At 38.5% G+C, this 13,904-nt stretch overlaps 1 protein-coding gene across 9 annotated transcripts in view; it reads left to right on the top strand.

The window, feature by feature from the left end:
* The window catches only part of UBAP2 (ubiquitin associated protein 2), a 112,786-nt gene that overhangs the window by 57,222 nt on the left and 41,660 nt on the right, over positions 1-13,904 (top strand). For all 9 annotated transcript variants that reach the window (XM_043566236.1, XM_043566235.1, XM_043566241.1 and 6 more), the window contains 2 exons: positions 4,632-4,686; positions 7,946-8,049. In XM_043566236.1, the coding sequence (XP_043422171.1) occupies positions 4,632-4,686; positions 7,946-8,049 (159 nt within the window). The remainder of the gene's footprint in view (positions 1-4,631; positions 4,687-7,945; positions 8,050-13,904) is intronic.

Below are 13,904 nucleotides of genomic sequence, written 5' to 3'. Positions count from 1 at the left end.
GTGTCTGAGAATATACCTTAACCCATGAACAGAGACAATTTGCTGGATTCCCAAGACTCTGATCCATGCAAGCTCCAGAGATGCCCTGTTCTGTGTGAGGACTGGATAAGTCTCTGGGGATGGAGGCAGCTCATAGTCAACACTGCAACTACTTTTATCACTGAACCAGCCCTGAAATTTTGTGAATTTTTGTCAGTACAAAGAACCTTAGAACTAGTCAGGACTTTAAAGATCTTTCATGTCATGACCTAGAGTGTGCAGTGAGATATTTGAGATCACAGAGTTTCTGGTACATTTGGCTGTTATCAAAGCCCTCCATATAGTCTCCTGGGGTTGAGGAAAGGGATTACTTTCTGTCATCTTAGGATCATTCTCCCTACTTGTTTCTATTTAGGGTACACATGCTTGGCACTGGGAGGGGCAGGGAATGTCTATAGTTAGGATCCACTTCCACTAGAGGTGATTGGCTGTTTTCTATGTTTGGGCTTTTTCAAGGGAAATGAGTGGCTTTTCTATTCTGGCTCTCAGTGCAGAAAAAACATAAATATTAAACAGCTGAAAACTTGAGTAGTCATTCAACATAGATACCATCAGAGAGGCCTCTTGGGTAAAAAAATAGCATTTATTATCATATGGGCTTATTCTTTATGATAATCTTATTTAATCTTGTGTTTTCTCTATTAAAAGACCCCGTCTTTATTATGAGCTGCTGGATAAAAATATCTATGTGTACCAGATAACAATGTAGGGAGAAAACAATGTTACTGGTAGTGTTACTAGCCAGGTGAATAGGAAAGATCAACTTTGTTATTTTGCAAAAATGTATGGGAATAATAGGTTTAATTTTTTTTTTTTAATCTGGTTCCGATATTTGTTGTGTTTGTGGTTAATAGTTGGGCACAGCTTCTGATCTCTAGAGATGGGAGATATATGTAGTTGATACTTTTTCCAGGGTACTTGGGAAGATTTCTTGAATTTTTGCCTAAAATTTCTTGAATTTTTGCCTAAGGCTATGTATTTCTTTTATAAATTCCTTTGTCTCTTTTTCATTAACATCTTGCTTTCTGGCTCAAGTATTCCAATTATTGTTTAATAATTTCTGAGTGGAGGGGTGCCCAGGTGGCTCAATAGGTTAAGTTTTCAACTGTTGGTTTCACCTCAGGTCATGATTCCTGAGGTGAGTTTGAGTCCCTCCCATGCAGCTCTGTGCGGATGGTATGGAGCCTGCTTGGGATTCTCTCTCTCCCTGGCTGCCGGCACTTCCTCCTCCCTCCACCCATCCCCTTGTATGCGCTCTCTCTCTCAAATAAATTAAAAAAAATTTCTGAGCAGGATCCCCTTTTAAAATCGTGCCACTGTCTTAATATTTACTGTTAAGTTCCTTTTTTCACATGTATACCAATGAAATGAAATTTCTTTTGTTACAAAGGGTACACATGAACTCACCTGTCAAGAGCAGTTGTGGTTTTTTCTTTTGCTTTCTCTATTGGTAACTATTCATTATAGCAAAAGTAAGTTCTTGAGATATAATTCATGTACCATATAGTTCACTCACTTAAATTGTAAAATTCAGTGGTTTTTAGTATATTCATAGAATATACTGTATCCAACTGTCAACATGATCAATTTCAGAACATTGTTTTTATCTCAGAAAGAAACCCTGTCCCCTTTAACTATCAATTTCCAATTCCTCCATCTTTTTCACCCCCTTCCCAGCAGTAAACAACTACTAGTCTATAAATTGACCTATTCTGGACACCCCCATTTAAAAGGAAATTTTATAATATGTGGTCTTTTGTGCCTGGCTTTTTTCACATAGCTTAATGTTTCAAGGTTTCATCAGTGTTGTATCAGGATTCAGTACAATATTGTAGCACGCAGCAGTATGCCATTCCTTTTTTTTTTCCCCCTAATGTTTATTTTTGAGAGAAAGAGAGTAAAGAGGGGTAGGGACAGAAGATCCAAAGTGGGCTCTGTGTTGACAGCAGAAAGCCGGATGCAGGGGTCATGCCCACAAACTATGAGATCATGACCTGAGCCAAAGTCAGATGCTTAACTGACTGAGCTACCGAGGCACCCCAGTATTCTGCTGTTTTTATTTTGTTTGTTATTCTGTTTTTATTCATTTCTTTTTATGGCCAAATAATATGCCATTGTATGGATGGATATACCACAAGTTTTTAGTTAGTTTTGTTTGGTTTTGTTTGCTGTTGTTGTTTTGTTTTGCTTTGTTTTTTGGAGAGAAAGAGAGTTTTAGCGGGGCAAGGGGCAAAGAGAGAAAGAGAAAGAGAATCTTAAGCAGGCTCCATGCTCAGCACAGAGCCCAAAGTGGGGCTCGATCACAGCCGTGGGATCATGACCTGAGCTGAAATCAAGAGTCAGATAGATGCTCAACCAATTGATTCACCCAGGCAACCCTTGTCAGTTTTTTGTGTTTTTGTTTTGTTTTTTACAATAAAGTGTTCTATTTCCTGAGCATTGCTTTTCTTCTATGAGACTTTCTTTTTTAAAAGTTATCCTTTTCCTAAATTTTGGATTATATTCTTGGCGAAAAACCTGTAGCTTGAAAGCTTTCTTCTTAGAGCTAGTTTTCTTTCTGCCTGAGTTTCGACTTTTCCTGTAGGCTGTGGAAGTGGTTGTGTGTGAGTCTTACCTTTGCCTTTTGACAGTGTTACAAGAGGCAGTAGCTACTGATATGCATTATTAAGATTCTTTGTTTTTTTAGGACATTTCTCTCTATTCTCCCATCTCTGGGAATATAGTAGATTTTGGTTAAGACCATGTTTTTAATAATTTAACTTGAACTGTGGGGTAAGTTAACCATATGTAATTAATACACATTTTAGTTATATTAGTATGGCTAATAAAGCCCTTGGCAACCATCCTTCTCTGAATTCTACTCTTATGTACCTCATATATGTGGAATCATAAAATATTCGTCCTGTGACTGACCTGTTTCATTCAGTGCAGTGTTTTCAAGGTTCATTCATGTTGTAGCATGTGTCTGAATTTCCTTCCCCTTGGGACACTTGGGTGGCTTAGTTGATTAAGCGTCCACCTCTTGATTTCTGCCCAGGTCATGATCTCATGGTTGTGGGATCAAGCCCCATGTCGGGCTCTGTGCTGAGCATAGAGCCTCCTTAAGATTCTTCCCCTGCCCCATGTGCGCATACATTCTCTCTCTCAAATAAAGATAAGTAAACATTAAATAAAAGAATTACTTTTTTTTAAGGCTGAGTAATATTAAATATATCTCTTTAAGACTCTTTTCAAATTCTCTTTGGTATATACCCAGAGGTGCAATTCCAGGATCATATGATAATTCTGTTTTACTCTTTGGGGGCACTGCTGTACTATTCACCATGGTGGCTGTACCATTTTAGATTCCCAGCAAAGTGTACTAGGGTTGTAGTTTCCCTGCATTCTTGCCAAAACTTGTTATTTTCTGTTCTCTTTCTCTCTTTATCTTTCTCTCTTTTTGATAGTAAGCATCATAATGGTAACTGGTTTCCCTAATGATTAGTGATACTGAGAATCTTTTCATGTGCTTATTGACCATTTGCATATCTTCTTTGGAGAAATGTCTATTCAGATCCTTTGCCATTTTTGAATTAGGTTCTGTTGTTGAGCTGTAGAAGTTCTTCACACATTCTTGATATTATTCCTTTATCAAATGTATCATGGGCACATATTCTGTGGGTTGCCTTTTTATTCTGCTGATATAGGTGTCTTTTTTTGTTTTGTTTTTAAGTAATCTCTACACCCACCATGGTGGTTGAACTTACAACCCCAAGATCAAGAGTTGCATGCTCTACCGACTCAGCCTGTTAGGTGCCCCGTATAGTTGTCTTTTGATGCACAAATCTAACAACTGGTTGTTTGTTTTGTCTGTGCCTTTGGTGTCATATTTAAGAAATCATTACCAAATTCAGTGTTGTGAAGCTTTTGCTCTATATTTTCTTCTGTGAGTTGTATAGTTTTAGCTCCTGAATTTAGGTCTTTAGTCCATAGTGGAGGATGTTATGAAAAACTAGAGTCACTGAATAAAATGATCTCTTTTTGCTTGCTCGCTTGCTGCTGCCATTTTGTTTATTGACCAAAGTTCTAGTATAAAAAACAGTGTGTAATAGTACCTTCAGCTTACATAGCAGTTTTCCTCTTTCTGGTTCTCATTTCATTTTATAGTAGAAGTTTAAAATGTTACGGTGTTTGCAGTAACTGATTTTAAAACATCTAGAATAAGTTGTTTTTTTTTTTTTTTTTTTTTTTTTAAGTAGGCTCCCTGCCTAGCGCAGAGCTAGAACTCATGACCCTGAGACCAAGAGTTGGTGCTCTACCAACTGTGCCAGCCAGGCAACCCCAGAATAGTTTTTAATATAAGCTGCCTGTGTTAAGTTGCAACATATCACAAGTACTATATAAGCAGAATGAAATCCCTTCTATCCTTTAAAATCAATAACTGTGTAGATAGTTGTTTCAGTAGTGACCAGCAGGTTGGGTGCACCAGATGGGAATGTTGGTGCTGTTAGGAACAGTGATAGTGTTGTTTGGGGTGTGTAGAGAATGACATTGGTAGAATTATAATTTTGTAGGGTATAAATACTATTTAACAGTACTATTTTCGTTTTCAGGATTTGGACGTGGAAGAGGGAGAGGGGCAGGAAGATTCACAACACACGGCATGGGGTAAGTCTGAGCCATCCTATTTTTATAGTTCTTACTCTCTTTAGGTATTACTCAAGGGTTTTTCTGCCTCTGTCCTGTTCCCAATTTATTTATCCTGGTGAATCAGATGTTAATTATTGAAAAGAGAAAGGGCGCCTGGGTGGCTCAGTCAGTTAAGTGTCTTACTCTTGATTTTGGCTCAGGTCTGGATCTTGTGGTTGTGAGATGGAGACACTGTGGGGCTGAGAGCTGAGCTGAGTGTGGAGCCTGATTAAGATATTCTTATTCCCACCCCGCCCCTCTCACCATCTCCCATCTCCCATCTCTCTCTCTCTCTCTGTCTCTCTGTCTCTGTCTCTCTGTCTCTCTCAAATAAAAACTAAAAAAAATTTTTTAAGTGCCACAAAAAAAGAAAATTGTGAAAAAGTGAAATGCAAATAAAATTGTATTGTAATAGGCTTTCTGTCCTTGGCTTTTTTTTTGACATTTTGGATTGAATAATAGTTTGTTGAAGTAGTGGGGTATCCTTTACATCCGTGGCCTCTCCCCATTACTTGCCAGTAGCATCCTTTCTCAAGTTGTGACAATCAAAAAAAATCTTCAGGTATTGCCAGATATTACCTGGTTGGGGGGGGGGCATAATCACCCCTCGTTGAAAACCACTGTATAAGAGTTAGGTTGATAAATCCAGCAATTGTCTTGAATGGTGAGTTAATGCAATGTTTATATAAAAATGTTAGTAGGGGCGCCTGGGTGGCGCAGTCGGTTAAGTGTCCGACTTCAGCCAGGTCACGATCTCCCGGTCCGGGAGTTCGAGCCCCGCGTCGGGCTCTGGGCTGATGGCTCAGAGCCTGGAGCCTGTTTCCGATTCTGTGTCTCCCTCTCTCTCTGCCCCTCCCCCGCTCATGCTCTGTCTCTCTCTGTCCCAAATAAATAAATAAACGTTGAAAAAAAAATTAAAAATGTTAGTATTTTTATTTTATTTTTTTCTAAACAGTGAACATACTAAACAGGTGATATAATCAATTGTTCATAATTTCCGGTTGTTCTTTTACTTTTTCCTTCTTCTAAAACATTAGCTCCCCTTTGGGGTGCCTGGGTGGCTCAGTTGATTAAGTGTCCAACTTTAGGGGCGCCTGGGTGGCGCAGTCGGTTAAGCGTCCGACTTCAGCCAGGTCACGATCTCGCGGTCCGTGAGTTCGAGCCCCGCGTCAGGCTCTGGGCTGATGGCTCAGAGCCTGGAGCCTGTTTCCGATTCTGTGTCTCCCTCTCTCTCTGCCCCTCCCCCGTTCATGCTCTGTCTCTCTCTGTCCCAAAAATAAATAAAAAACGTTGAAAAAAAAATTAAAAAAAAAAAGTGTCCAACTTTATTTCAGGTCATGAACTCACACCTCATGAGTTCAAGCCCTGCATTGGGTTCTGTGCTGATAGCTCAGAGTCTGGAGCCTGCTTTGGATTCTGTGTCTCCCTCTCTCTTTGTTCCGCCCCCACTTGCACTCTGTATCTCTCTCTTAAAAATAAGATTAAGGGGCACCTGGGTGGCTCAGTCGGTTGAGCGTCCGACTTCGGCTCAGGTCATGATCTCGCAGTCCGTGACTTCAAGCCCCGCGTCAGGCTCTGTGCTGACTGCTCAGAGCCTGGAGCCTGTTTCAGATTCTGTGTCTCCCTCTCTGACCCTCCCCCGTTCATGCTCTGTCTCTCTCTCTCTCAAAAATAAATAAACGTTAGAAAAAAAAAAATTTTTTTTTTTAAATAAGATTAAAAAAATTTTTTTTTCTTTTAAAGCCTTAGCTCCCCTTAGGTTTTTAGGAAAAGTTTTTAAGCTTATAGAAGCCATCTGTATATAGATGACAGTTGAGAAAGGAAGGGAATTGGTTCCAGGAAAACCCTTTTGTCTCTCCTTAGCTCCAGGGTAGCACTGTAGCAGGGGAGGGTCATTGCCTTCAGGTGATACCTCTTGCCATTTCTGTTTCCTGCTTGAGCTCATTGTGGATAAAGGAAAGATGGATACACAGGGAGCATATTGGCTGGAATACATACTGTGTGTGCCCAGACCAGCTTTTTAAACTCTTTTGTGGTTTTTTCAGTTTACATTAAAAAATACTCTCATGATTTTTTTATTTGTCAGATACCTCAGTAAAGCTGGAAAAAATTTTTAAATTCTGTTCTGAAAATTTTAGAGATAGTATTAATTTGGCCCTAGTTAGACTTCTGAATATGGGTGTTTAGAATTTTAATGGAAAAAAAACCTTAATGAAACATTTTCTTTATATTCACTGTTTTTATACAAAAAGGATCTGGATTCTTACTCTGGGAAATAAACACTTAGTGTGTGTTTAAGTCTAGTCTTAGTTTTATTTATTTATTTTTTTAACGTTTATTTATTTTTGAGACATGACAGACATGAACGGGAGAGGGTCAGAGAGAGGGAGACACAGAATCCGAAACAGGCTCCAGGCTCCGAGCTGTCAGCACAGAGCCCGACGCGGGGCTCGAACTCATGGACCGCGAGATCGTGACCTGAGCCGAAGTCGGCCGCTCAACCGACTGAGCCACCCAGCCGCCCTTAGTCTTAGTTTTAAGGGAAGTTTTCCATGAGAACCCTTATTCTTCCTAATACAGTTATAGTTGTGTACATCTGCTTTAGGATGTGGAGTGCAGCAACTTAGGGAAATAAGGACATCATACAAGAACATATGGAAGGTTCCCTAGGCAACTTCTGCTTTTTAGAAAATCTACATCCTGATAGTCAAGAAGAGTTAGCTATAATTAAATAGGGGAAAGATGGTGAAGTTAGGAAAAAAAAATTTTTAATGTTTGTTTACCTGTTTACCTGTTTTTAAAGCTTATTTTGAAAGAGAGTGAGGGAGGGGCACTGCCAGTGAAGACTCCAACTCAGGGTTCAAACTCAGAAACAGTGAGGTCACCACCTGAGCCAAAATCAGGAGTCAGATGCTTAACCCACTGAGCCACCCAGACGCTGCCCCTATTTTCCTGCAGAGGGTAGAGAGAGAGGGAGGAGAATCCCAGGCAGGCTCTCTGCTGACAATGCATAGCCCAAAGCTTAAGATCATGATCTGAGCCAAATCATCCAGATCTGACCTGAGTCAACTGACCATCTAAGGGGTTCCAGTTGCCCCAGTGTGAATTTTATTATATTGGCTTTTAGAAGGACAGGGTATTTGGGGAGGAAGAAGATGATATATGGTTAATGTTGTGATTTTGGTAATTGTTGCACTTGCTTTAATTCTTTTTTTTTTTTTTTTTTCCCAAACACAAGGACATTTAATCCTGCGGACTATTCAGATTCTCCATCTATAGATGGGTGTGGGACAAAGCCAATAGTTTGGGAAGCTGCTCAGAATGGTGCAGATGAGGGGACTGGTAAGTGTCTATTGTCAAAGATGTGTTTTAAATGTTTGAGTTCTTAACATACAAAGATGTACTGATGGAGAAGAATGAAAAGCAGGCTGCTGTCCTACCTCTGAGACTATTAGCTGGTTCTTACCTCTAAGGTCTCATTTAAAAATCTCATTGACCATAAGGTATTTGATTTTTCCCTTGTGCACTCTGAGGAAGAGGCTTTTATCAATCTGTGTAAGTCAGTACAAATTCACACTCAGATCTCAGTGTGTCAGGGATATATGTAATTTCTTACGGGTAGGTTTGTTACTGAAAAGTATCATTCCTGATGATGGACACAAATTTGGCCAGATAGAGTGGTAGGTGACTAGTAGGTTTGGGCATCAATTGCTTTTGTAGATTTTTTTCTGTATCCTGATGTTTTTGGATTATTTCTTTTTGGAAATTCATGGACAAATATGTGTTAATTGGAGCTTCTAGGATTTGTTCATGATAATACATCATTAACTACTGCAGTTATATTTATAAAAACATAATTTGGCAATTCATGAATTATAACTGAAAATATAAAAGTGTAGTTCAATAAATAATCTAAAAGCAAACCACCCATATAACACCGATTCTGGTAAAAAAACAGGACTGTGCCATCACCACAGAAACACCATCAAATGAACTAGAAATCAAGGATACTATAGAAAGGATCAGCAAAAGTATAAAAATGGTTATTTGAAAACACTAGTAAAATTGATAAGCTTACTGTGAGACTGATCAAGGGAAGGAGAAACAGCATACATAATTGGTTATAGGAATGAGAAAAGGGATATTGATATTAATTATAGTTATAATTAAAGTATATATTATGTATAATTGACGGTTTAATATAATCACAATTGTAATTAATATCAGGCATTAAAGTATACTTCATGTCAGTAAATTTTGTGCTAACATTTGAAATTACAGACTAATCTCCCTCTTCAACAAAAATGTAGAAATCTTAAGCCTAAATATTGGAAAACCATTCGGTAAGAAAGAAAAGAATAATACATCATGACCATGTTAAATTTATACTTGGTAATCAAGGTTCTTTCACATTAAAAAATCAATCATTTCCCAGATACATATACTCAAGAGAATGGAAGACACAGCTTTACATAAAACCTTGTATACAGATGTTCATAGAGGCATAATTCATAATGGCCGAAATGTAGAAACAAACCAAATGCCTTTCAGTGGATGAATGGAGGAGTAAATTGTTGTGTATCATCCATACAATGGAATATTCATTCTACCATACAAAGGAATGAAGTGCTGATGTATGCTGCAACATGAATGAATCTTAAAAACATGCTGAGAGCCCAAATGTCCATCAACTGATAAATGGATTAAGATGTGGTGTGTGTATATATATGTGTATATGTATATGTGTGTGTGTACATACACACACACACACACACACACACAGTGGAATGTATGGAATTGAATACTACATGGAGTGTAGTACAATGGAATACTACTTCATGATGAAAAAGTAAAATCTTGCCATTTGCAACAACATGGACGTAACTGGAGGCTGTTATGCTAAGCGCAATGAGACAGATAGGATTTCACTCGTGGAATTTGAGAAAGTTAACAGATGAATATAGGGGAAGGGACAGAAAAATAAGATAAAAACGGAGGCAAACCATAAGAGACTCTTCTTGTAATTAAATATTTTTTAACGTTTATTCATTTTTGAGAGAGACAGAATGTGAGCAGGGGAGGGGCAGAGAGAGAGGGAGACACAGAATCTGAAGCAGGCTCCGGGCTCTGAGCTGTCAGCACAGAGCCCGATGTGGGGCTCAAACCCACAAACCGTGAGGTTAGGACCTGAGCTGAAGTCGGATGACTTACTGGCTGAACCACCCAGGCACCCCAAACCATACAGAGAACAAACTGAGGGTTGGTGGGGATGGGTGGTGGTGGTGGTGAGTTAAATGTGTGATGGGTATTAAGGAGGGCACTTTTGGGATGAGCACTGAGTGTCATATATGAGATGAATCACTCCATTCTACTCCTGAAGCTACGACTGCACTGCATGTTATTAATTAACTAACTTGAAAAAAAAATCATGCTTAATGAAGGAAGTCAGTTATAAAGGATCACATATTTTATAGTATATGATTTCACTTGTAGGAAATGTCCAGATCAGGGGGAAAAAAAAATCAGTAGATTGTTGGTTGCTGAGGGTTGGAAACATTTGGGGAAAAATGGGGAATGACTACTAATGGTTTCAAGATTTCTGCCTGGAATGGGGCGCTTGGCTGGCTCTTTCAGTAGAGCATGCGACTCGATCTCTAGAGTTGTAAGTTTGAGCCACATGTTGAGTATAGAGATTACTTAAAAATAAAATCTTAAAAAAAAAAGATTTCTTCTTGGAGTGATGAAAATATTTTGGAATAGGGGATGCCTGGATGACTCAGTTGGTTGAGCATCAGACTTCGGTTCAGGTCATGATCTCAAAGTTTGTGAGTGGTTTGTGTTGAGCTGGATCCTGCTTCAGATTCTGTGTCTCCGCCTCTCTGCCCCACCCCTGCCTGTGCTCTGTCTCCATCTCTCAAAAATGAATAAATGTTAACAATTTTTTTTTTTAATTTTTTTTTCAACGTTTATTTATTTTTGGGACAGAGAGAGACAGAGCATGAACCGGGGAGGGGCAGAGAGAGAGGGAGACACAGAATCGGAAACAGGCTCCAGGCTCTGAGCCATCAGCCCAGAGCCCGACGCGGGGCTCGAACTCGCGGCTCGAACTCGCGGACCGCGAGATCGTGACCTGGCTGAAGTCGGACGCTTAACCGACTGCGCCACCCAGGCGCCCCAACAATTTTTTTAAAAATTCTGGAATAGTCATGATTGTTTCATAACTTGTGAATATACTAGACATTATTCAAATGTGTACTTTAAGAGGATGGAGTATATGCTTGTGTGAGTTATATCTCAATAACAAAAATAATTATTTATACTTTTAACCAATTAAAGCTTAAAATGCCTTATTAAAGAAATGCATTTGACAAAACCTAACATCCATTTCTGATTTTTTAAAAAACTGGCAAATCTGGAATAGAAAGAAATCTTAGACAGGGGATATCTACAAAACATACAGCAAGCATTACAGTAAATGGTGATGTGTTGAATGTTTTTTCTCTCGAAGGAGGTAAAGGGGCTTCCTCTTACTCTTTCTATATACCAATGTACTAGAGGTCCTAATCATTGCAATAAGGACTGAAAAAAGTCGAAGGGTTGGAAAGAGTAAAAACCTGTCATTTCTTGAAATGATATAAAAGTCTATAGATAAAATATTAAAATTAATAAGGGAGTTTTAAAAGGTGCTAGATAGAAGTTCAATAGATGTATTTCTATATACCATCAACAGAGAGAAAATGGAAAAAAAAATCTGTAGCCTCAAAAAATTTCAAATGCCTGGCAGTGTAACGATATGCCAGATCATCAGCCTTCTACCTGTGAAAACGTAAAATATAAAATTTTATTTTAAAATATAAAATTGAAGCTCAGTCAGTTGAAAGTCCATCTTCTGATTTGGGTTCAAGTTTTTGATCCCACAGTTGTGCCTTGGCTGCACACTGAACCTGGAGCCTGCAGCCTGCTTAAGATTCTCATTCTTTCTTTCTCTCTCCCTGTTGTAAAATTAAAAAAAAAAAAATTTATATATATGTGTGTGTATGTGTGTATATGTATATATGTGTGTGTATACACACGTATACATATTTGTATATATATGTTTTAAGAAGAAATGAATGGAAAGAATATACCGTATTTATATATTTCATGTCTGGTTGTTGTGAAACTTAGTTTTTACTGACTCTCTTTGGACTTATTAATGGTAGTCTACCTCATGAAAATTTTCCTTGCTGATTTTTTTAAATGTCAGGTTTATTGAGATATGCTTTATATGCAGTAATATTTACCCTTTTGAAGGGCTATAAGTAGGTGAATTCTAACAAATGCATGTAGTTGTGTGACCAACCCTAAAATCAAGACTTTCTGTATGAGCCGTCAACAATTGCAAATAATTAAAAAGGAAAAAAAGGTACCGTTTATAGTTCATACAAAAACATGCGATATTTATATTAAATCTGATAAAGTATGTCTAATATTTGTATGCTGAAAATTATGCAACCTGATGAGAAATACCAAGACCCCAAAATGGAGAGAGAGATACTCAGTACTTATGAACTGAAGATTCAGTATGTTATTAAAAAGTTATATTTTTCCTCAAATTTATGTTTACGTGAAGTGTATGTTTAATCAGAATCCTAGCAGATTTTTTTTTGGTGTAAATTGAAAATTTGATTTAAAAATTTTCATTTTAGGGTGCCTGGGTGGCTCAGTGGTTAAATGTCCGACTTTGGCTCAGTTCATGATCTTGGCGGTTTGTGAGTTTGCTTGTTTCAGATTCTGTGTCTCCCTCTCTCTCTGCTCCTCCCTGACTCATGCTCTGTTTCCCTCAAATAAATATTTAAAAAATTTTTTTAAATTTTTATTTAAAGAAATTTGTATTTTGTTTTAAGTTTTTAAGAAATTTCTACACCTAGGGGTGGGTGCCTGGATGGCTCAGTTGGTTAGGCATCTGACTTGGGCTCAGGTAATGATCTTGTAGTTCATGGATTTGAGCCCCCCGTTGGGCTCTGTGCTGACAGCTCAGAGCATGGAGCCTGCTTTGGATTCTGTCTCCCTCTCTCTCTCTCCAAAATAAAATACGTTAGGGGCTCCTGGGTGGCTCAGTCGGACGAGTGTCCGACTTCGGCCTGGGTCATGATCTCACGGTCTGTGAGTTCGAGCCCCGCGTCAGGCTCTGTGCCGACAGCTGGGAGCCTGGAGCCGGTTTCAGATTCTGTGTCTCCCTCTCTCTGACCCTCCCCCATTCATGCTCTGCCTCTCTGTCTCAAAAAATTAAATGTTAAAAAAAAATTTAAAAAAACGTAAAAAAATTTTTTTAGAAGTCGTCTCTATACCCAGTCTAGACCTCGAACTTAAAACCCTGAGATCAAAGTTACCTGTGCTTCTGGCTGAGCCAAGCCAGCCAGTCTCCCTGATTTTAAAGTTTTTATAGAAAAGTACAGATACTGGCGTATAACCCATACGAATTTTGAAAAAGATCAACAAAGTTTAGATCATACCCATCTTAAAATTCCAGCCCTTGTTTTTTATTGAAAAGGAAAGAAAACATCCATATAGAAACCTGCACATGGTATTTTTAAGTGGTTTTATTCATAACTCTTACTGATTTTTAAGTCAGGTTTTGAAACATTGTTGAATTAGTTGTTTAACTGTTTTCTTTTTTCTCTCCACGTCCTCTTCTTTTCCCTTCACCTGTCTTCTCTGGGCTCCTCTCTTTCCCCTTCTTCCCCCGATTCGCATTTAGAGTAGTAGATTCCTTGCTGAAAAACAAGGAAATGTCTTTAATGCAGAATACAGTTAAAGGATGTCAGTTGAGAAGAGTGCTGGGGCTGTTTCTCTAGGGGCCTCACAGAATGGCATTTTCTTGTTGAAAACATACAGTTCTGCGTGTGGACCTCAACCATAATTATAGGCTCAGAAGCATGACTTTTGACAGGATTGTAATCAAATCCATTCTTTAGAGGCAGACCCTCCATTATGGAAAATGGAATGGCTGAAGGATAGTTACAATAATGATTTATAAGTCGAAACATACTAAACATATTTGTAAAACTTTGTAATGGTTTTAACAAGTGGGAAGGGAGTTTGGTGAACATGGGGATGAGAACAAGTGTAGTTGATGCAATTGAATGTTCAAAGGCTGTCTGGCTAATAGGATTTATAGTTGAGGTACAGTGGGCTGTCACAGTATTTTCTTTATT

The sequence above is a fragment of the Prionailurus bengalensis genome, chromosome D4 (assembly GCF_016509475.1).
Source record: "Prionailurus bengalensis isolate Pbe53 chromosome D4, Fcat_Pben_1.1_paternal_pri, whole genome shotgun sequence".
Classification (NCBI taxonomy): domain Eukaryota; kingdom Metazoa; phylum Chordata; class Mammalia; order Carnivora; family Felidae; genus Prionailurus; species Prionailurus bengalensis.
Note: the sequence above shows the minus strand (reverse complement) of the source record. Positions and strands in the feature narration are given on the sequence as shown.